Source organism: Hyperolius riggenbachi, chromosome 5 (assembly GCF_040937935.1).
Source record: "Hyperolius riggenbachi isolate aHypRig1 chromosome 5, aHypRig1.pri, whole genome shotgun sequence".
Lineage (NCBI taxonomy): Eukaryota > Metazoa > Chordata > Amphibia > Anura > Hyperoliidae > Hyperolius > Hyperolius riggenbachi.
This window is the reverse complement of record NC_090650.1, coordinates 346,749,220-346,772,420: the sequence shown is the minus strand read 5'-3', so window position 1 is coordinate 346,772,420 and position 23,201 is coordinate 346,749,220. Positions and strand designations below refer to the sequence as shown.

The 23,201-nt window shown below is 45.0% G+C and overlaps 1 protein-coding gene and 1 long non-coding RNA gene across 2 annotated transcripts in view; one reads left to right on the top strand and one right to left on the bottom strand.

Moving 5' to 3' along the window:
- Positions 1–12,752: 12,752 nt before the first annotated feature.
- Positions 12,753–21,304, bottom strand: LOC137518939 (uncharacterized). The gene is made up of 3 exons (XR_011020931.1): positions 20,841–21,304; positions 18,589–18,772; positions 12,753–12,827 (listed from the first exon to the last, which is right to left on the bottom strand). It is a non-coding gene; the product is annotated as an uncharacterized lncRNA (long non-coding RNA).
- NSMAF (neutral sphingomyelinase activation associated factor) overlaps positions 21,115–23,201 on the top strand; it is a 112,997-nt gene continuing 110,910 nt past the window's right edge. The window contains exon 1 of the mRNA XM_068237426.1: positions 21,115–21,351. Coding sequence (XP_068093527.1) covers positions 21,302–21,351 — 50 coding nt within the window. The 5' untranslated portion in view covers positions 21,115–21,301. The remainder of the gene's footprint in view (positions 21,352–23,201) is intronic.

Below are 23,201 nucleotides of genomic sequence, written 5' to 3'. Positions count from 1 at the left end.
TAATTCACAAACCAGGTTCCAAAAACATGCGTTATCACGCAGTTTTGAAACAAACTCCACTGAACCTCAGGTCCCAATTCCAATCCTTCCATCCCAATGCATCATAGCACTCCTTCAGGGAAACCACCAGGGAACATGTTTGTCCCACATCAATTTAGACTCCAAGTTCTCCAGCAGTTTCATGACTCCAAAACTGTGGGTCACCCAGGTATAAAAAAGACGTTGGAACTATTAACCAGACATGTGTGGTGGCCTTCTTTGAAAGTGGATACTGAAGCTTATGTAAAAGCTTGTTCAGTCTGTGCTCGCAGTAAATGTTCCAGGTACCCTCCTAGTGGTTACTTGTTACCTCTGTCTGTACCTGAAAAGCCCTGGACTAATATCTCCATGGATTTTATAGTAGACTTGCCTTCCTCTCATGGGTATACAACTATCTGGGTGGTAGTTGACCGCTTTAGCAAAATGGCTCACTTTGTATCCTTAACTAAACTTCCGTCTGCCAAAGAATTAGCGAAACTCTTCATCAATCACATCTTTCGCCCGCATGGTATTTCTGAGAATATTGTGTCTGATAGAGGGGTACAGTTTGTAGCTCAGTTTTGGAGGTGCTTTTGTCAACGGTTAGGTATTTCTTTGTCCTTTTCCTCAGGATTTCATCCTGAATCTAATGGCCATACTGAAAGAACCAACCAGACTCTCTTAAGCAATTTTTACGTTGTTATGTATCTGAAAATCAAGAATCTTGGGCTGACTACATTTAGTTTGCTGAGTTTGCCCTTAATAATCTGGTTGGTTCTTCCACTGGGATGTCACCATTCCAGATTGTGGCAGGGCTACACCAGTGTTTGTCCTTATCCACCCCATCATCTAATCTTCTAGCATTAGAGGATTGGTTGGGTTTGATGTCTGAATCATGGGGTAAGGTCAAGAGAAACTTGGAGAAGGTTGTTGAAAGTCAGAAGAAATTTTCTGATCTTCACCGCTCTGCGGAACCTGAATTTTCACCTGGAGATCTGGTGTGGGTCTCCACCAGAAATATTCCTTTGCGTCAGTTATCCTTCAAGTTGGGTCCTCGTTTCATTGGTCTATATCCCATTTTGGAAAAAATTAATCGTGTCACCTACAGAGTCTCTTTACTTCACTCTACCAGAGTGGTAAACACCTTTAATGTTTCTTTATTAAAATCTGCTAAGGATACGGTTCCCTCCAATTCCCCATCTCCGCCTATTATGGTTGAAGGTAATCCTGAATATGAAATTGAAAGAATTCTTGATTCTCGTAAAATTAGGAATTCTTTACAGTATCTAGTTGATTGGAAGTGGTATAAACCAGAGGAGAGATCATGGGTACCTGCTCGCCAGAATCATGCTCCAGAATTAATCTCTGATTTTTATAGTAAGAATCCAGGTAAACCAGGCGCTGAGTGTTCGGTGACCACTCCTCAGCGGGGGGCGGGTATGGTAATGTAAGGGACTCACCTGTCAGCGGTTCCAGCGCTGGCTCAGGCGGCTCGGATGGCGGAGCGCGGCCGCGAGCTTTCTCTTCAGGTTCGTCCGGCTGCATCCCAAGCACCTCTGCGGCTGTGACTGGGAGTGCGCGTCTCCCCTGCATCCCTGGGTGGGCGCGCGCGGGTCAGAGCCGATCTTATGCCCCTAGACGTCAGCAATGATAGTGTCAGCTGAGAGATTGCTCAGCTGACACTCAGGCAGGATGCTGTGTACTGATTGATTGCTGTAGGTTGGGGCCGGCTTGGGCGGGCTTTAGGGTATTTAAATCCATGTCTCTCATTCAGTCCTTGCCCGTGATAGCAATCAGTACGCTGGTCTGCTGGGCACTCTGTCACTTTGTGATAAAACTTGTTATTATATATTAATGCGACTGCCTGACTGACTTTAGTTTCGACCCCAGCTTTTACTGACCACTCTCTCGCCTAGCCCTATTGTACCTCAGCCATCTGATCTCCTGCGTATGACCCTAGCCCAGGCTTTCTCAACCAGGGTTCCCTGGAGCCCTAGGGTTCCTTGAGGACTCTGCAGGGGTTCCTTGGCATTTTACACCATCATGGGGGAAGCATAATAAAGCACACTATAATAGGTGGTATTGTAACAAGAAGCACTAAATTGGGGGTACAGGAGACAGTATAATGAGTGGCAGTGTAATAGGAGACAGTAAAATTAGCAGCCTAACCTATTTAAAGACCATGCCTCCTGAAAAATAAATGTAGGGGTTCCTCGGGACCAAAAAATTGTTTGCAGGGGTTCCTCGAGATCCAAAAGTTATTTACAGGGTTCCTCCAAGGTAAAAAGGTTGAGAAAGGCTGCCCTAGCCTGTTAACCGACCTAGCCTTTGTCTCAGCCTATTGTACCGCAGCCATCTGATATCTCATGAATGACCCTAGCCTGTTAACCGACCTAGCCTTTGTCTCATCCTTCTGTACCGTAGTTTCCGAATATGTCTAATCTGAGCCTCAGTATATATGCCTTATACCAAGCGTTATACCTGTGTATACTGGCAGTGGCACACTGGTATCAGTGGAAATTACACAGGAGTGCAGCTCAGGGACATTTTGATGCAAGAAAACCCATTCCTGTAAGTCCAGCAGACAGGTAACTAAGTCCGGGCTATCTGCCAGAAACCAGCCGCCAGCCTATGTGCCAATCATGCCCTGCCCCACAGCTGAGCGAGCACCCAAGACACCAGCAGTAGCTGTAACAGTTGTAGGGGGTCAGTTGGATCTGATCTTGGATGACAGTGAGACTATTGCTACTATCTCCCTGTTTGTTGCACGACTGTCTGGAGGTGTGTGAAACAACCTTTTGCATCCATTAATGTCAGGGGCACCTCTAGCCATTTTGTCACTCCAGGCAAGAAAACCTGTGGTGCCCAACCCCCCCCCCCCCCCATCCCCTGTGGTTTTCCCCATGAAAACAATCGTAATGCATCAAATGTTTCACCATAACATAATCGTAATGCGGCAATGTTTCATCATAAAGTAATTGTAATGCGGCAATGTTTCACAATAAAATAATCGTAATGCGGCAATGTTTCACGATAAAATAATCGTAATGCGGCAATGTTTCACCATAAAATAATTGTAATGCGGCAATCTTTTACCAGAAAATCATCATAATGCAGCAGTGTTTCATCAGAATATAATCGAAATGTGGCAATCTTTCCCCAGAAAATAATTGCTACCTGTAAAAAAAAACAACACTTACTCAACAGCAGAAACCTTCTCTCCTGGTGCGCAGCTCCCTCGGCTCCAGCTGTGAAACTCCCGCTGCGCTGACAGGCAGAGAGCAGGGCTACGGGAAGATGGCGCCTGAAGCCCTGTACTGGAAACACAAATAGTCTCCAGTGCAGGGCCTCGGACGCCAATTTCCCGTAGCCCTACTCTGCCTGCCAGAAGTCTCTGCAGGCTGGAAAGGGGAGCTGCGGGCTGCTGGGAGTGAATTGAATTTATTGATGCCATGGCCAGTTCAGCACGGGGGGTCCCACAATCTGGTGGGGAAGTGCCCCCTGCGGCAGTGACACCCCTACCCCCCCCCCCTTCCCCCGCACGGCCTCGTGGACCAGGCGCCTCTGATTAATGTAGCTTAAAGAACCCTTTAAAAATGTGACCTTCACCTGCCAAAAGAGTACACTGCTGACTATGCCCCCATGTCCATTCAAAAGCTTGTGTGTCCAGCTTTTTTGGGCCTTTTAAAAATTCTAAATTAGATTGTATATCCATATGTGTGCAATTTTCATACAATCATTGGCAATGTGTATCTATCAAGCCTAGCAATCGATGAAAATTTACTTATGAATGATTTTTTACAAACGTTTCTACATTTTGGAATCAATCAAGTTTTAAAGATTTTTTTGACTGCGATACATTTTTTTGTGTTGTTTTAAACAACCTATTATCCTTTTATATTTAATAAATGTTGAAGTGGAGTGTGATGAACTACCCCGATAAGGATATTTTTAAAAACTTGATAGACTTTCTCCCAATAATATATACATACTGGTATCAGGATCCAATGTGGAGCTGTTCAGGACCGGGTGATGCACTCTGTTGCTATGGGGGGGAGCAACAATGAACATCGCATAATGGACTGGCACAGAGCAGATGGGGTGAGTAGGAGAACAATAGGGAACACATGCATGCACATAACACATGCATGCACATAAATCAGCCTGAGATTGCCCAACTAACTGCACTACTTACAACATCCGATAAATGGGCTGCACTGGCACGGGACAGGAGAGCTGCAGCCTTCAGCTAGACTACAAAAGCTGTTAAGAAATACAAACAAGGAAAGCGGGGCTATGCTCACCCTGCATACGGACCATGATTTAGCATAGGAACACACTGGGCAGAATTGCATATGCTTTTTCCACTATGTGCTATGGAAAACACATATGGGATTCTGCCCATTGTGTTCCTACCCTTAAAGTGAACTGAGCACTATTTTTAGCACCCAGGGCATTTCAATAGCACATGAAAAATGCATGCCAACAATATGTCTCATTATTAAAATAAACTTCCACATACCTTTTATTTTACATTCAAAGTTTAGCAATTTAGCGTTTTATTAGCCTACTTCAGCAGGCCTGCCCGTCCGTCCCCGGCTGCAAAGATTTTAGGAAGCTAATTGCTTTATTGTAGTATTGTACCAAAAGTTGTATTTTTATTGTATTGTTTTTAATTATAATAAAATTGTAATAATTAAAAATAATAATATAATATAACAATTAAAATAATATAGACATTAATACTTATATGTATTAATTATTTTTATTGTATTGTTGTATTTTTAATTTTATTGTTGTATTGTACCAAGAAGTAAACAATACCATTTACCAGAAGTAAACAATAGTGATTACCAAGAAGTAAACAACAGGGGGGGTGGGTAATTAGGACAGTTTCTTGAGGCAAATTGCTATTGCAATCGTTAGTGTTTTTAATCAGCATTTTGTAAGCGACTTCATGAGCATTTTGGTGGCGATTTTAAAAAGTGTGAGCTTTTTGCCAGTGATTATGATTGTGATTTGCTATTAGCGATTTTAATTCTGATTGGTTGATTCAAATTATTATGATTTTTTATAGTTTGCAATAAATTAAAATCATACACAAATCGGTATGTGTAGTGATTCATGAGCAATTTGCCAGGGCTTCAATACTCTACATTGAAGGACAAATTCTCCCAAAATGCTGCATGGCCTGTGATTTTGCTAATCACAATCGCTACTGTGGAATTTGTTACATTTATTTATATTGGCAGAGCATTTAGGGAAATCGCTAGTGATCCCTAAATGCACAAAAAAGCGCTCTAGTGGGTTCCAGCCCTCAAAGAGATTATCTAGAGTGAATGTGTCAAGATAGCAGCTCTGATTTCTGTGAATAAAGACTGTGAGAAGGGGGGGACATGGCAGCTTCTATGCCAGGAGAAATTCCAGTGAAAGAAAGGGTGCTTAGTTCTGAGAGAAAACGTGGAAAACCCGCCGCGTGTATTGATAGCAAGGCGGCTGGCTCTGCGTCCAGCGTGGCGGTTTGTACGCAGCAGCATGTGTCTGATAATATGATAGATCGTGGAAAAAATGCCGCATGTACTGTCAGCAAGGCGGTTGTTTCCGCGTCCAACGCGGCGGTTTGCACGCAGCAGCGTGCGTCTGGTGTGGCTGGGTCTGTTAGTGCACCTGGATGGAGAACTACGCGCGCGAGCCAGGAGTCAGGACCTTTATGCCAGCAGGAGATGGATCAGCTGATCAGGACGATCAGCTGATTCCTGCTGGACTCCTGATTGGCTGAGTGGCTCGGGCGGGGCAGCAGAGTCCTGCAACTATATATATAGCTTGCTTGCCAGTTGCTGGTTGTCTGCTATTGCGAACACTTACGTGGAAGCATTCAGACCATAGTCAGATCCTACAGTGTGTTAGAACCAGGAGGACCTGGGAATTCACACTGAGCCAGATTACTTCTGTTTATTGTTGTGTTATTGTTCAGACTAGTTCCAGGGTGTAGAGACCAAGGACCTCACACCCAAGATTAGGGAACTGTATTGTCTTTGTGTTATATTCCAGACTAGTTCCAGGGTGCTGAGACCACGGACCTCGCACCCAAGACTAGGGAACTGTGTTATCATTTGTGTTATACTCCAGACTAGTTCCAGGGTGCTGAGACCACGGACCTCGCACCCAAGACTAGGGAACTGTGTTATCATTTGTAGCAGTAGGAGAACAGAGGCGCCAGCAGGATAAAAGTGGATAAAAACTTTAAAATTTGCTTGGAGGAAGTGGTGGACTTACCTCCATAAAGCAGACACGAAAGACTGTCTTTATAATAGTAATCACATTTAAGACTGAGGCGCTACACCTGCTACTGCTGGAATTCTGTTTTGTCCCCACTTTATTGCCTGATGAAGCGGGCTCGGCCTGCGAAACGCGTTACACTTTTGGGGTACCATATAATAAATGTGATTACTATTATAAAGACAGTCTTTCGTGTCTGCTTTATGGAGGTAAGTCCACCACTTCCTCCAAGCAAATTTTAAAGTTTTTATCCACTTTTATCCTGCTGGCGCCTCTGTTCTCCTACTGCTATACCGTGTCCACCCCTGGTGGAGGGGTGATCTACCCCTTTTTCTCATCTACAGAGAGCGACTTCTTAATCCTGAGTGAGGACAGGTCTAATCTCCTCACCTGCTTATACAGTGGTTGCCTGTGTGGTAACCCACGTTTGTGAGTATATTCTTCTCACTGATTTGCCTTACTTCACTTATGTTTTGACATACTACACTATATTGGGCTCTCGGTTTCTCTATATTTTATCTCCCTACAAGCCGTGTTATCATTTGTGTTATTCTCCAGACCTGCTTGTGACGCCCATCTTCCAGGGGTCACTAGTCACCGGGTCTTCTTGCTATTCAGCCTGAGACTCCGCCTTTGGAGGTCTCAGGCTGCTGCACTTCCAAAGGGAAGTATTTCTCATACTGCCAAGGACCACCTGCTCCTCGGGTGGTCCTCACTCAAAGTTATTACTGTTGCACCAAACATACTATATAGGTGTCCAGAGGTTAGTAATATATCTGTATTATCGGTGATTCTGCAGATCATCAATAATCGGGTATATATCTGTATTCTTGGTGATACTGCAGATCGCCAATAATCAGATTCTCTCTGCGTGCTGACACCAATCGTTGCAAGTTCCCTTTAAAATAAAAAACCAGGTCCTGATGGGTGTGGTTAATTTACATATAATCATTAACCTTCTACCCTCATGACACTCACATCAAGCTGGAACACTGAAGAATTAAAGACAACTTTGCAATAGTTCAAGATTATGTAGTTGAAGAAAGGAACATTAGCTTCCAAAATGGATTGCATGCAGTTGCATTCTGTACTAGATGCTTACACCAGCGATGAGGTTTTCTGGGAGGGGCTATTGGAAGAAGAAGTAAAAATACATCTGGGAGCTGGTGAGAGTGACAGCCTACGAATTGTTAATCTCCCTGATGTCCCCCTACCCAGAGGATGTGATTCACTGCTTAAAAAGGGTTTGAACTTTTCTCTTACCTGCACGTTCGACAAATTCAGGTTCAAGGTGGATTGGTACAAGATTGTTCGGAAGTTAAATATAGCAGCATGGTTGGAAGAACGATTCAACTTACAGGAACAAAGTATCCGATTGAATAGTCACACCACTATTAGCAACCTTGGCTATATGTCTCCCTCTTCATCTAATGAAAATGACATTCAAGCTCTTTTGGACCTACAGGAATTATGGAATGAGGGGAACACAGAGGAGACCAGCAATGAACATGAGGAGGACACTCCAATGGAATTTCGACCGTGTAAATCCACACGGGAGTTTGCCATCACCTCTGGCTCGGTGGTTGATCACCTCAACCAAAGAGTCTTAATGGACATGCAGGCCCTCATCTATCCCACTATACCATCCAACATCTCAGAACAGGAAAGAGAAGCAATGGACTGGTTAAAGTCGAATAAGTCCATCATCCTGAAAAAGGCAGGGAATCTCGTAATTATGCCAGTAGACTATTACATCAAAGAATCTTTTAGACAGCTTGAGGGTCCTGAAAATTTTTACATCAAATTGAAAAGGGAGCCCACTAACCAGTTCAAGGCCCTCCTGCATACCTTATTGAGAAGGGGGGTGGAGGAGGGTTTCCTTACCATTCAGATGGGTGAAGGTTTGCTCCCTGAGTTCCCTCGTAAGCCGGTCTGGTACTTCCTGCCGAAGATCCATAAGGACCCCGTTAATGGGGGTCACTCACAGAACCTCTGTCGACGTATTTGGATTACATCTTGAGACCTTTCTTGAATGTTGTCTCCACACACCTGGCTGACACCTTGGACGTCCTGGGGAAGACCAGGTCATGGGTAGTCGGTAGGGATGCCAGACTGGCTTCCATTGATGTAGTAAACCTATAAACCCGTATACCACAAGATCTAGGTACAAGAGTAATAGGAGAGATCCTTTTGGAGTGTGGTAAGGATGAGTTTTGGGTCAGTTTCATTTGCCAATGTCTTTCGTTTGTGATCTCACATAATGCTTTTTTGTTCAATGGCGTCTGGTACCAGCAGAGATCAGGAGTTGCCATGGGAACCCCGGTGGCACCTACATTCTCCAACCTATTTTTATGGGGATGGGAGAAAAAAGTCATCCTGAGTGACGACAATCCTTTCAAGGCATACATTTGCCATTGGCATAGGTATGTGGATGACATACTCCTGATCTGGTCTGGTAAAAATGGTGAGTTTAATGACTTCCTGAACTTTTTGAACACCAATGACTTCAACATGCAGTTCACAGGGCATTTGGGAGGGGCATCCCTACCATTTTTGGACCTTGAGCTGTATGTTGAGAATGGTGCAATCAAGAGCAGGGGCCACAGGAAAGACACGGCTACGAATGCCATACTTCAAAGCGATAGCTACCATCCCATACACACCAAAAAAGCTATTCCATATGGCCAGTTCATTCACCTTAAAAGAAACAACTCTGACAGAGTGGATTTCATATCTCAAAGTAGAGAATTGGCAGTGAGAATGTATAACAGGGGCTATAATATGGATTAATTGAATATGGCATTTAGAAGGGCAGACCAGGCCAATCGTGACAATTTAATCCAATCGGGTCTAAATAGAAAATCCAAAGAGATAAGGAGGCATAATACCAGTAAACTTGTCACCACGAGAGAATTTCTTGTTGATACTGGGGGTAACTGGTTGCAGAGATTTGTACCAACCGGTAATCACCATTGTGGCAATTGTACACATTGTAGCCAGTTCCTACCGGGGAAAAGTGTCGCTCTGGGTGGCAGAATCCTACCAATTAAAGAATTTATACACTGTAGATCCAACCACGTAGTTTATACAGTAATATGCCCATGTGGGCGTTTTTATGTAGACCAGGCAACTAGGATGCTTTGTACACGTTTTCAGGAACATGTCCATTCTATTGAGACTGGTGTAGGAGCTGGCTGTTTAATTAAGCATGTACGTGAGATGCATAATTGCAACAGCAATAACCTAAAATTTTGTGGAGTTTTGACTGTACCTGTGCCACATAGAGGTGGCAATCGTGAGCAATTGTTGCTCCAACAGGAAGCAAGAATTATCTCTATTACTTATGCTTGCGGCCCTCTAGGACTCAATGAAAGAAACGAACTGCATTGCTTCCTAATGAAACATTGATCCCCTATTTGCTTGTTTAAATATTCTCTGCAACAGGAGAGGTGAGTGAAGGCATTTTTGGTCTTTGACCACTCACACTCCTCTCCTGCTTTACTTCTGTTTTATGTAGTATAAGTGTGATAATTATCCACCAAGCGGCATGTTTTAACATATGTATTGTGTGTTTTAGCATAGATCAATGATCACCTAGCAACAGCCCGACGCCGAAGCCAGAAGCAGGACGCATGCGCACTCCCCCCAATGACGCCAATTGACGTAGAGGAATTGGGCGGGGAGACCTGCGGCTCACCGAATGGCTAGAGCTATCCTGACGTCAGGCAATTGGGGAGGGATTGCACGCGGAACGCCAAGGCGAGAGGGCGGGTTGGAGCTTCCGGGCAGGACGCCGGTAAGTGTGAGCGATCTATTTAAACTGTGGCTTGAGATTGATCTTGTTGTTAGTGCCTCTGATGACGCGTTAGTACGCAAAACAGCTGTCAGGCCTCACCTAGCCCCCACTGCATGCCGCTGTATGTGATGTCCATTGGAACCAAATAAAGGTGTGTTCACAGGCACAGTGACTCTTCTTTTCCTCTTCAGAAATGTTGATACTATTTTGTGAGCAGCACGTGTCCTTAGCACCAGTGGTTCCAGCCCACCTGCCGTATCTAGTGCCAAGCTCTTGTCTCTGCTTTGAACAGCGATGAGGTTTTCTGCTGCAGAGAGATTATTTGTGTCTGATGTTCTCCCTGCTCAGTGCATAACAAAGGATTTACCTCTTCCGACACCCACCCTAGTGTCTATGAAAGGGGTTAATGAAGTGTGCTGCCAGTTAAAGGTTTAATCCAAGTGTTAATAATAAGTCACAGGTAGGTTGATGCATAAAATCACCGGTAATACTACGGAGCACACATAGCGCATGGCAATATTACCTTCACTTCCGCATGCAGCACAGGGAGTTACACCATTAGCACACCTCGTGGCACTAAAGTAGTGCGACCATTGCCACAGTAACATGCTTTACTAACAGTGTTGCCAACCTTTCACGTTATTTTTTACTGACAAATACCTAAAAATTTAATGACAAAAGATTGTTTTTAGTGACAAAATGCCTACAAATGGGCGTGGTCACGCAACAGAATGTGGGTGTGGTCATGGGTGGGGCCAAATATACATGATTTTAGTAGTGCTGTAAAAGGTCTGCTGGGGAAGTTTGAGCTCTGCCATAGTGTTTACCCCCTTCCTCCAAAATACATGCAATCTTACAGCATTTCACCAAAAATCCACGTAAAAATACAGATAATATGGCAGTGGTTCCCTAAAAATAGATGCAATCTGGCAGCAGCGATTCCCCCAACATACACATAATCTGGCAGTAATTCCCCAAAATACACTTAATCTGACAGCAGTGGTTACCCAAAAATAGGCAGCCCAGCTCTAGGTGTCCCCAAAATAGGTGGCCAGCAGTATAGATGTCCCCAGAACAGGTAGCCAGGGGTAGAGATGTCCCCAGAACAGGTAGCTAGGGGTATATGTGCCCAGTATATGTAGGCAGGGGTATATGTGCCCAGTATATGAAGCCAGGGGTATATGTGCCCAGTATATGTAGGCAGGTGTATATGTGCCCAGTATATGTAGCCAGGGGTATATGTGCCCAGTATATGTAGGCAGGGGTATATGTCCCCAGTATATGTAGCCAGAGGTATATGTGCCCAGTATATGTAGCCAGGGGTATATGTGCCCAGTATATGTAGCCAGGGGTATATGTGCCCAGTATATGTAGCCAGGGGTATATGTGCCCAGTATATGTAGGCAGGGGTATATGTTCCCAGTATATGTAGCCCAGTATATGTAGGCAGGGGTATATGTGCCCAGTATATGTAGGCAGGGGGATATGTGCCCAGTATATGTAGGCAAGGGTATGTGTCCCCAGTATATGTAGGCAGGGGAATATGTGCCCAGTATATGTAGCCAGAGGTATATGTGCCCATATATGTAGCCAGGGGTATATGTGCCCAGTATATGTAGTCAGGGGTATATGTGCCCAGTATATGTAGCCATTAGCCAGAGGTATATGTCCCCAGTATATGTAGGCAGGGGTATATGTCCCCAGAATAGGTAGCCAGGTGTCCCCCCAGCAGAAGGGGAGCAGCACAGAGAAGAGGGAGAGCTGTGGGGACAGCGGGGAATGGGGGGCCATCTCCCCCCTTCTTCCCTCACCTTGGGGCTCTCCCTCCCTCGCTCTCCCCTCCAGAACTTGTGCGGTTGGCTGGCAGCGGGCGGAACTTACCTCCATCTCGTTGCAGGCACGGGATGGATTTGCCGCTAGTCTGGTCTGGTCCAGACCAGAGCAGCGGCACCAGAACTTCTGGTGCTTGGAGCGAGACGGAGGTAAGTTCCGCCCACTGCCAAACGCCGCACCACACTTAGTTCTGGAGGGGAGAGCGAGGGAGGGAGAGTCCTAAGGTAAGGGAAGGGGGGGAGATGGCTCCCTTTCCCCGCTGTCCCCACAGCTCTCCCTCTTCTCTGCGCTGCTCCCCTCCTGCTCACAGGGCGGCCGATTACGGAATTCACGGGCATCTACATTTGTATCAAAATTTACGGAATGCCCGTAAATTTACGGGCGGTTGGCAACACTGTTTACTAACGGTAATGCTCGTTAGTAATGTGCATTACCGTAGCAACAGTTGTGCTACTCTAGTACCGCGACTCACGGTAATTGCGTAATTCACGGTTTTGCAGGCCGAGGTGAAGGTAATATGCTGTGCTCTATGTGTGCACCAGAGCATTACCGGCGTTTGATGCATCAACCCCAATGAGTAGGACATTTTGGGTGATGTCCTGGCATTCTTCAAACAGGGTACAGAGAGTACTATTGCTAAGGCTGCAACAAAAAAAAGTCGTTTGTGATTAGTCTCAGTTGCTCAAATTCTTAGCTTGCTGAACAATTAAATGGAAAAGTAATTGTTAATAACACGAAACCGCAAAAAGACTTGTGCAGCACCGTCATATTTACTGCAGTTAAAAACAACTTACAAGAGTTTCCTTGTTGCAGATAGTGCTGCTATAGCCTTTCTGAGCACTAGATGGTAGCACATAGGTGATGTTGAAGTGGATGCAGCTGAACATGATTATACTCCAATCTATGAGCAAACATAAGGATGTGCTGAAAACATGATCATATAATATGCAGTATTTTATTACATGGCACTGAGTCACATGGCCTTCAAAGAGTAACTACACCTTCCTTAAAATATTGATTCAACATTGGTTCACAAGCTGTTTGGGAATGCAATGTTGATCAATTAATCCTGAATTGATAAGGAAGAAGGCATTGCTGCTTTCCTTTTGAAAATGCTTATTTTGCTGATTCACTGCTTTGTTGGTGTACCTATAAATAGGTGTGCTTAATATGTCTCGAATGGGGCCCTGATACAGAAAAGAATTAAAGGATACCTTAGCGCAAGCTAAAATTAAAAACGGGGGAGCAGGCATGTTTAGTGGGCTCTCCTCATGCCCACCGCTCCCCCTGTTCTCCTCCATCTCCCTACGGCACAGCCTACCGACGCTCCGAACTTACTTCCTGGTCGGGGCTGACTGCGCTGGCACTGCCCGGCAACGCACTGCCCGGCGACGCACTTCCTTGTTTGTGCACCCACGGTCGGGAGCGCTAGGATGTCGTCACTACACAGTGCGCCTGCGAGAGCACTCCCGGCTGCGGGCGTGCGAACAAGGACGTGTTTTTAATTTTAGCTTGCGCTTGTTATCCTTTAAGACAAAATGGGGCCCAAGATTTGGTGCGGGCTACCGTCCACCAGGCCCCTAGATTCTCTCCTGGCCCTAGGAAACTGCCTAGGTTTACCTTGTGGATGATCCAGCTCTGCCCTGATAAATAATGAAATATACATGTAGCATGGTGGCTAAATTAGAGGCTGGAGAAGTGAACTGGGCAGCCAGGTGTGTATCTGCTCACCAGGTCAGAGACGTAGGTCGGGCAAGACTTGTGTATAGATGTGTAAGCCAGACATAGGATTTTGAAGCTGATTCTGATTCCTGAAGCGGATCGAGAGCCAGTGGAGGGATTTGCATAGGGTAGTCATGGAAACAGAGCCTTGGGAGGAGTAGATTAGTCTGACTGCTGCATTCATGATGGAATGTAGGGGGGCGATGTGGTTCAGGAGAGGCTTGAAAGGAGGGTGTTGCAGTAGTCCAGGTAGCAAATGATGAGGGCATGGACCAGGAGTTTGGCAGTGTCCATGGTCAGGAAAGGGCAAATCTTGGAGATGTTACAAAAATTAAAATTGAAGGCCCTAGTAATGATTTGGATGTGGAGGGTGAAGGAGAGGGCTGAGTCCAGAGTGACACCCAGACTCTGTTTTATCCAGGTTTAAAGGGACCCTGAACATGTTGTAAAATCAGAATTTGCACTTACCTGGAGCTTTCTCTAGTCCACCGTAGCCAGCGAGGTCCACCGGCGTCCTCCTCCTGGCTCTTCTCCCGGTCCAGCTGGTGGCTCTATTATTCTACGACTTAGGCCTGAAGTCGTCAGTGCTGCTTCTCGCTGTGGATGATATGAATCATCCCACCGGCTGGCGTGAGAGGCCTGCGAGGTTCAGTGTTAGAGAATTGCGCATTCGCAGGACTCTCACACCAGCCGGTGTGATGACGCGTAGCTGCCCGGCATGATGACAAATATCGTCCACAGCGGGAAGCAGCCTTGACGAGTTCAGGCCGAAGTCGTAGAATAACGGAGCCGCCGGCCAGACCGGGAGAGGAGCCGGGAGACCTTGCGGGCTATGGTAGGCTGGAGGAAGCCCTAGGTGAATGCCAATTCTGATTTTACAACCTGCTCAGGGTCCCTTTAACTTCAGGAACTTGGCTGATAGCCAGGATAAGATGGTTGAGCGGTAGGAGGATACCTTCTCCAGCGCGGTGGCATAGTAGTTAGTGCTCTCGCCTTGCAGCGCTGGGTCCCTTTTTAAAATCTAAGCCAGGTCAACATCTGCAACTATGTTTGTTCTCCCCGTGACTATGTGGGTTTCCCCCAGGCACTCCGGTTTCCCCCCACATCCTAAAGATATACAGATAAGTTAATTGGCTTCCCCCCTAAATTGGCCCTAGACTATAATACATGCACTACACGATACATACATAGACATATGACTATGGTAGGGATTAGACTGTGAGCTCCTCCGAGGGACAGTTAGTGACCAGACAAAATACTCCTGTACAGCGCTGAGCAATATTTCAGTGCTATATAAATACTTAAATAAATAAATAAATAAAAATAAATGGTGATGGTAGAGAGTTATGTGGTATGGAGGTAGACCTGGGTGTCATCTGCATATAAGTGGTGGCTGAAGCCCAGGGAGGAGATAAGTTTACTGATGGAGGTGGTTTATATATACAATTGTCAATAAACTTTATTTAAAACAATACTCCAATAATCTTATATTATATTATTACATCTTCTTAAATTCATATGGATAATAGGCATAACCAATCCATGTGTGGAGACTGCACTTGATTATTATCCATTTGAACTTATAAGGATGTTTTGTAGGATGACACTAGTGACATACTCTGATTAATCAAATGGACTATTTGATAGTGGCTACTACTTGTTTTAAATTAATCACTGAAGTATTGTCTTGAGTAAAGTTTATTGACAATTTTATATATGGGATCCGTTGTCTTTGTGCATGGTACTTTTTTTGCGGTACAATTATAATGTTGACTTATTCACAACTAGGCAGACATTTTGTTTTCGTTGCTCTACTTTTGTATTAAAAGGTGTTTGCATGGACACTCTAGTTTTCTCCCACACCCCAAAAATGTAACGAGTTTATTTGTTTGCCCCCCATTTGGCTATTTTTTGCTGTGACGGATTCAGTGCAGCAGATCTTGCCCCTGTAGATGAACAGGCGTTGCGCCGTCCAACGGACACCACACCAGTTCATCAGCCGTACCTCCAGGGGCGGTGCTACAGGTAAGGCAAAGGTAGCATTTGCCCCCGGGCCACAAAGTCCCTGGGGGCCCCCCTTTGCCAGTCAAAGAAGATGTCCGCCTGTCCGATTTATTGGCGGCAGCTGCCTGATGCTTTGGAAGCTGCTGCCTGCTTGATGTGTGTGGTCTGACTGTGTGTCGGTCTGAGCAGTGATGAGATTGAGCCAGGGAGGGAGAGACTGTGACCATACGTACCACCTGATACCTCCTAGCGGTGGTGGAGTTCTCGACTCCATGGTTCCCTTACTGGCTCGCTGCTGCGTACATGCTATGCCGCCGGCCAGCCGTATCAGTGCTCCCACCTCCCAATGTGACGCAGGCATGGACATCAGGGCCTACATGTATGCAAGGAGAGAAGAAGATATGCACTGTTGTTACTGGCAGCACCTGTGTCTGCCCCCCACCTTGATGAATGTGCCTGTGCCTGTCTGTGCTGGTGAGTCAGTCAGGCAATTATATGCTGCTTACTCTCCTCTCTCGAGGGTGGGAGGGATGCTCTGCCTGTTTCCTGCCACCTGCCATGTAATGCGGGGGGCACATTCTACCTATACTGGGAGCAATACTCTATCTATACTGGGGCCAATACGCTACCTATACTGAGGGCAATGATCTACTATACTATACCAGGGGCACTACTATACCTATACCGGGGGTAATACTGTACAATACTGTACCTATGCTGTGGGCAATAGTATACCTTTACTGGGAGCACTACTATACCTAAACTGGGGGCACCACTATAGCTATACTGGGGGCAATACTCTACCTATACTGGGGGCAATATTTTACCTATACTGGGGGCACCACACTACCTGAAGAGAAACTACTGGGGTCCAGACTACTGGGCTGGCTACCAGGGAGTTAGTGGGGGAGGAAGGGGTGTGACTGACTTTGTCTTAGGGTAGGGGCCCCCAGGTTACCTTTTCCCCGGGGCGTCCGAGCTGGTTAATCCGGCCCTGAAGCTGAAAACAAACTTTGCAGTTATCTGAGGCCATATGCTACACGGAAGCGCTCACTCTTGCTGAGATTGAAATAAGGTCCTTATTGTTGCCTGATGAAGCGGGATATTGCCCCGAAATGCACTGCATTATTTTTTGGAGTGTCTTAAATAAAGAAAACATTGTTTCAGTGAATATAGACTGATGTGTCAACCTATGGGAGGTAAGTCCACCACTACCTATCATTTTTAAATGTTTTTTACATGTTTTACTCTACACTGACGCCTGTGTTGCAAAAATCCAGACAGCAGTTATTATTATTTTGTATTTATACAATGCTGACGTCTTCTGCAGCCCTGTACAGCGTATATAGTCTTGTTACTTAACTGTACCTCACAGGGGCTCATAATCTAATCTCTACCATAGCCATTTGTCTATTGTAATATCCAACAAAAGCAAGATCCCCCATAAACACCGCACCACACAAGGTATTAGCAGAAAATATTAAAATATTGAGCTTTTATTGTCGTATTCAATTACACAAGGGTATTAAAAACATTTAAAACCAAGAATGTCCAGGTAGCACACATGTAGTATCATAATAAGGATCTAAATATCAAATTGATAAATCCCAACCCTTCCTCATCTCTAAATAATGCATATAGTACAATATGAGGTGAGTAAAGTGTCCTGTGCTAGCAGCAAAAAAAGGGTCATATAAGTGCAATAGTTGTCAATAAAAGTGCATAGGTAGTGAATGAGGTAGTGGAATATTGTGCAAAGGGTGCAAAGAAATCCATAGACAGACCCAAAGGGTCAATGAGCAATGAGTACAGAGGTCCAGACGGACCAAACAATAGATGGAAATCCCAGAGGAAAACGTGAAGGATAGGCACTCACCAAACACAACAGGAGGAGAGGAGGCCGTATGTCCTGGAAACTGCCTCCGCGTTTTCCTCTGGATTCTGCAAGCAAGATCGCAAGCAGGAGTAATCCTACCCCCCGTGACTTTCTCCCATATCCATCTATTTTGCTTGCCATTGTTACATAGTTATCTAGATTGAAAAGAGACATTTGCCAGTCATGTTTAACCTCACTGCACCTCAGTCCGGAGGAAAGAAAAGCCATCTCCCTGAAGTAAGGTATCATCATGTTCCCACACCTAGCAATCATTTTATACTTTACTATTGACTCGGGAGGGGGGGGGGGGGGGGGTTCACCTCTCAGTTATCTCTGTTCCAAGCTAAATAAATCTAGTTTGTCTGACCTTTTTTGGTATTCAGATCCTTTGATTAATTTAGTTGTTCATCTTTATCTTTATACCGGTTCTGGCCAAAACTGTATCCCATACTCCAGATAAAACCTCACTCGTGATTTATACAGAGTAGTATACTAATGTATTGTGATTTTCTCATGTTGTGCATCAGAGGATCTAATTTGATTGAGCTGCTGCTGTTTGGTACTGAATATGCTTGCTTACCTTATTGATCAATATTGCCACGTTTGTTTTTCCAAACTGTATGCCATTTAGTTTATATGAAATTATGCCATTGCCACTCCCAAGATGTATGACCTTACATTTAACAACATAAAATGTAATCTGCCATAATCCTGCTGTAATATGTCACTATCCTGTTTAGTGTTGATAATTTTGTATCATCTGTAAAGATAGCAATATTACTTTGTATTCCTTCCACTGGGTCATGAACAAATACATTAAAAAGAATTGGACCTACTACTGAGCCTTGCGGGACTCCACTGCTAACAGTTTCCCATTTTGAGTATGATCCGTTTACTAATACTCTTTGCCCCCTGTCCTACAGCTAATCCTCTATCCATTTACACACATTTCTTCCTACTCCCTGTAACCTCAGCTTCTACCCCAGGCTATTTTGCTTTATTTACTGCTGTTTGTTTCTTAAAGGGAACCTTAACTGTGGGGGGGAAAAAATTCACTTACCTGGGGCTTTCCCAAGCCTCCTGCAGCCGTCCTGTGCCCGCCCCGGTCCTTCGGTGCCCTCCGGTCTCCCTCCGCGGCTAAGTTTCGTTTTCGTCCAACTGCAAGTCGTCCTCCGGCAAAGCGTCCTCTTCTTCCGCATTCCCCGTCGTAAAGAGCCGTAAAGCGCGTCCGCATGACGCGCAACCTAAAAACGTCAATCAAAATTCACCTATTGATTTTCAAGGGGAATATTTCTTTGCTGCCATTCTTGCACTGTTAATGGCACAACCCTCAAACCTGGTACAGTTGGTCATTGGATGACTGGGGCTCAAATTCAGAAGAGGGGGTGGAGCTACATTCAACCAGATTTGTTTCATTTTAATGCAAATTATTGATGCCAAAGACTGGAAAGCTCACAAACTAGGTCATTGAGTAATTGTCTGTTAGGGTTAGAAAAAGTAGGCGGAGCCAGCACCAGCCAAATACATACCCGAGCAACGCCGGGCCATCAGCTAGTGAATAATATTACTCTCTATTCTCCTTCCTTTACTCCCCTAAATTGATCACTATAAGTATAAACAATTGAAACCATTATAAAACCTTTTCAATAAATTAAAAAAACAAAAAAATCAAGAATAAATCTCTCCAAAATGTACCCAGTTGCCACTATTGTTTTGGTGACCAATGGGCAGTTTACACCCAATTTTACCAAACCAAATTCTTTTACAACCTGAAAAATGACAGAAATAGTCCCCCACAGTGAGGAAAACATCATAACACATACGGCTGCACCATTCGCAACCGTGCTCACGTAGCCTGAAGCGTTCTGCGCAGGCGTACTGCGCACTCTCGCAAACGCAGAAGATGTCGACCTGGTGAGGTCAGCATGTGCAACGGAGGGGACACCTGCCGGGAACGGAGCTAGAGTGAGGGACATATAGGCTGCCAGGAGCTGGAGGATGCCCCAGGTAAGTGAATCTTGTTGTTGTTTTTCTAAGCTCGGACCTTTCCTTTAGCCACTTTACCCCCAGCGGTGCGGATATCTCCGTCCCTTTTTCCATCCTTTCACCCTCAGGGACGGAGATATCCGCACCTCCCGCCACTGCCCACGCTCCCGCTCGCTCGTGTGCGCGCTCCCGCTCTCATGCACGCCGCCGCCCGCTCGCCCGGAGATCAATGAACGTGAAAAACCATTCCCGTTCATTGATCTAAGCCCCGACAATGATCAGCTGCTTCTATAAGAAGCAGCGATCGTGAAAAAAAACCCAGTTTCCCAGCCTCATAACACTTCCTGCAAGCGTACTTCCTGTACGCTTGCAGGTCGCATAAACAAAAAGTTACTGTGGCCATCTTTTGGCCAAATAGTAAAACTACACCCTAAAGCATTTTTCATATACAAATACAATAGTTTTACACTAAAAATTAACCCATTACCTCCCACACTCCCCAATTATTATTTTTTTGTAATAAAAAAAAAATTACAATAAAAAAATACATAAATAGTTACCTTAGGGACTGAACTTTTTAAATATGTATGTCAAGAGGGTATAACACTGTTATTTTATTAACTATGGGCTTGTAATTAGGGATGGACACAAAACGGAAAAACATGCACCTTTATTTCCAAATAAAATATTGTCGCTAAACATTGTGATAGGGACATAATTTAAACGGTTTTATAACCGGGACAAATGGGCAAATAAATTTCATGGGTTGTAATTACAGTAACATTCATTATTTAAAAACTATAATGGCCGAAAACGGAAAAATAATGATTTTTTCCCACATTTTTTCCTATTTTCCCATTAAAACACATTTAGAATAAAATAATTCTTGGCATAATGTCCCACCTAAAGAACGCCTAATTGGTGGCAAAAAAAACAAGATATAGTTCATTTCATTGTGATAAGTAATGATAAAGTTATAGATGAATGAATGGAAGGAGCGCTGAAAGGTGAAAATTGCTCTGGTACTCAAGGGGTAAAACCCCTCAGTGGTGAAGTGGTTAAAAAATAGGGCCCGGTTGCTTTATTTATTTCTTTTAATCCAAATATTGATTGAACCTAAAATAAATAGGGTTTCTGCTCTTTTATATATTGACTGTGGGTGGGAGTGCAGGGATAAGCAGCGAGTAGTCAACAACTACACAGTTTTGTACTGCATTTAATTGTATCCATAGGGTCACTGATATTGATCTTGAACTAGAATTTGATAGAATAGTACAAGGCGGTAATCCAGGTAAACAATCCATGAGAGAAATATCTATTGTTCACCTGAGTAGAAATCTAATAAAGCATGACCTTATAGACACTGGCAATGCTTCCCCCTCAGAGCAGCACAAACCCTCTCATCATCCTCTTGTGTACAGTGTGCAATGCATTGCATTGCCACTTGTCAGAGACTGCGTACTTCCACCCCTGTAACCAGCGTGTGCGCTGCTAGCCAGTCATATCACACTGTTTCTAACAAGGAAGTCATCCAGCAACCAATCAGTCGTGACTTTTCATTCAGCTTTAGCCGTCCAATAGCGAGGAGAGCCAGGCAGCTGCCTTGGGAACTTCTAGCCCATCCCACGGCTCGTCTCATTGCTGATAGCTGCAGCAGTTCCTGGAGCTGTGGCTGTGTTTGGAGAGTGAGTGTCTGTCTGGAGAGAGCTGCATGCACTGAGCACAGGTAGACTTGCCTGGTGGAGCCCAGGGATCGCATTTGTCTGCCGGCCGGGCACAGCTAGTCCATGGCTTTCTGGAAGAGATCAGACTGTTTACATCATTCAACCAAGGAGAGGTGAGTGACTGCCTGGCTGCTATAATAACCATCGCATCATCCAGTCACATTTCTCTCTGCTGATTGGTCATATGTAGGCGGCTGCCCCACAATGAATACATTGTTTCATTTCAGTTGACAGGAGGGTGTCAGGCGTAGTGCACACCTGTGAAATGACTAATGAAGTGCATTCAACCACTTCGCATTAGATTCCTGACACTTTTGGTATTTAGGCTGTGTCACTATTAGCAATAACTGTATTACTACTTTTACACCAACAAAGTGATACATATATTGTTTATTTCAGGACAATGTAGGCTTTGGGTAATATGTTTTTTCAAGAATTGTTTAATTTTACAGGTGTTTTATCAAGGAAAATTGGGCGAAAATGCAACAATTTAACTTTTTTTTTTTTTTTTTTTAATGGTTCACCCTACCTAATTTTCAAAGTACAAGTGCCATTATTTGGCTTGTCCCGGTTAAAACTATTTGGCACGTAACGTACCTTATATCCAGCCTGTGCATCTGTAGCAAATACATGCAATCGATAGAATGCACAGTTTGGGGACCCCCAGTGCTGTACAGATACATTGCTAGGCAATAACCTACCGATGCATCTATACAGCATTGGGTCCTCCGAGCTGTCACCCAAGTGATCGCATCTGACTGATGTGAGCGGTGACCGTTACAGGTGTCATCGAATTTTAAAGCTCGCAGCCTGCAGCCCGGTATCCCTGCCAGTATTTAGGCTGACCTCAAGGTCGGCCCTGTACCGCGCCTGTGCGAGCAGCTCTGTCATTCACGGCAACATTGTCTGCGCTGTACTGCACAGACAACATGGCCGTGATTGACAGCGCCGCAGTCGCAGTACGGGGCTGACCTTGAGGTCTTCCTCAGTACCGGCGGGGATAACGGGCTGCGGGCTGCGAGCGGAGCTGCATCGTGGGACATGTTGCCGGGCAGGAGCTGGGGGAAGCCAATGGTAAGTAGATCGGGGGAAAGCAGTTGCAGCCTGATGATTCCTTTAAGACCATGTATAGGTGACACAAGGTAGGTTAATTATTTGGGTAGGTGCTAACACTTCACTAAAAGAAATAAAACAAAAACACTTTATTTTTTAATTTGACACGGTCACTTTAATTTAAAGTGTACCAGAGATGGTACACTGGCCCTTATTTATACTTACACAGAGCTTCCTCCAGCCCTGTGAGCACAGAGGCTTCCTCCGCCATCCTCTTCAGCACCTCTGTTCTGGTGCTACGACTCCCTGTAATCCAGTCATTTGCTGCCACGCTTTGCCTTCTGCACATGCACAGCTTGGCCACACTCCTGTCTCCGAAGTGTTATGCGCCTGCGCAGTACAGACCTGATGACGTCGGCCGGACCACGTGACCCGTGCGTGGAGCACACAAGAAGCCGACCTGGCGAGGTCGGCTTCTGCAGCGGAGGACACCGGGAGCCACTTGAGCTGCGGCAAGGGCACAGGACGGCAGCCAGGGGCTGGAGGAAGCCCCAGGTAAGTGTATTTGTTTTTTTTTTTAATTGCTTGGACCATCCCTTTAAAAGCACAAACGCATCCGCCGCATAAATCGATTTTGTAAGTGTTTTGCGTTTTTCCTATACTTTTCATTGTAGCAAAATTGCCCTAAAATGGTATAGGCAGTGCTTTGCTGAGCGGAAAGCAGACAAAACGCTGCGTAATATGTTGGTGCTTAATAATAAATAAAACGCGCTGGTATGAACTATCCCATAAATATTTATTGCACAAGCTATTTTAGGGCGTTTTATTAAAATCGCCGGTGCTCAAAAAAACCGCAACGCGCCCTAGATGTAAATGAGCCCTTAAAGGGAAGGTTCAGGGAGGGTGGGTA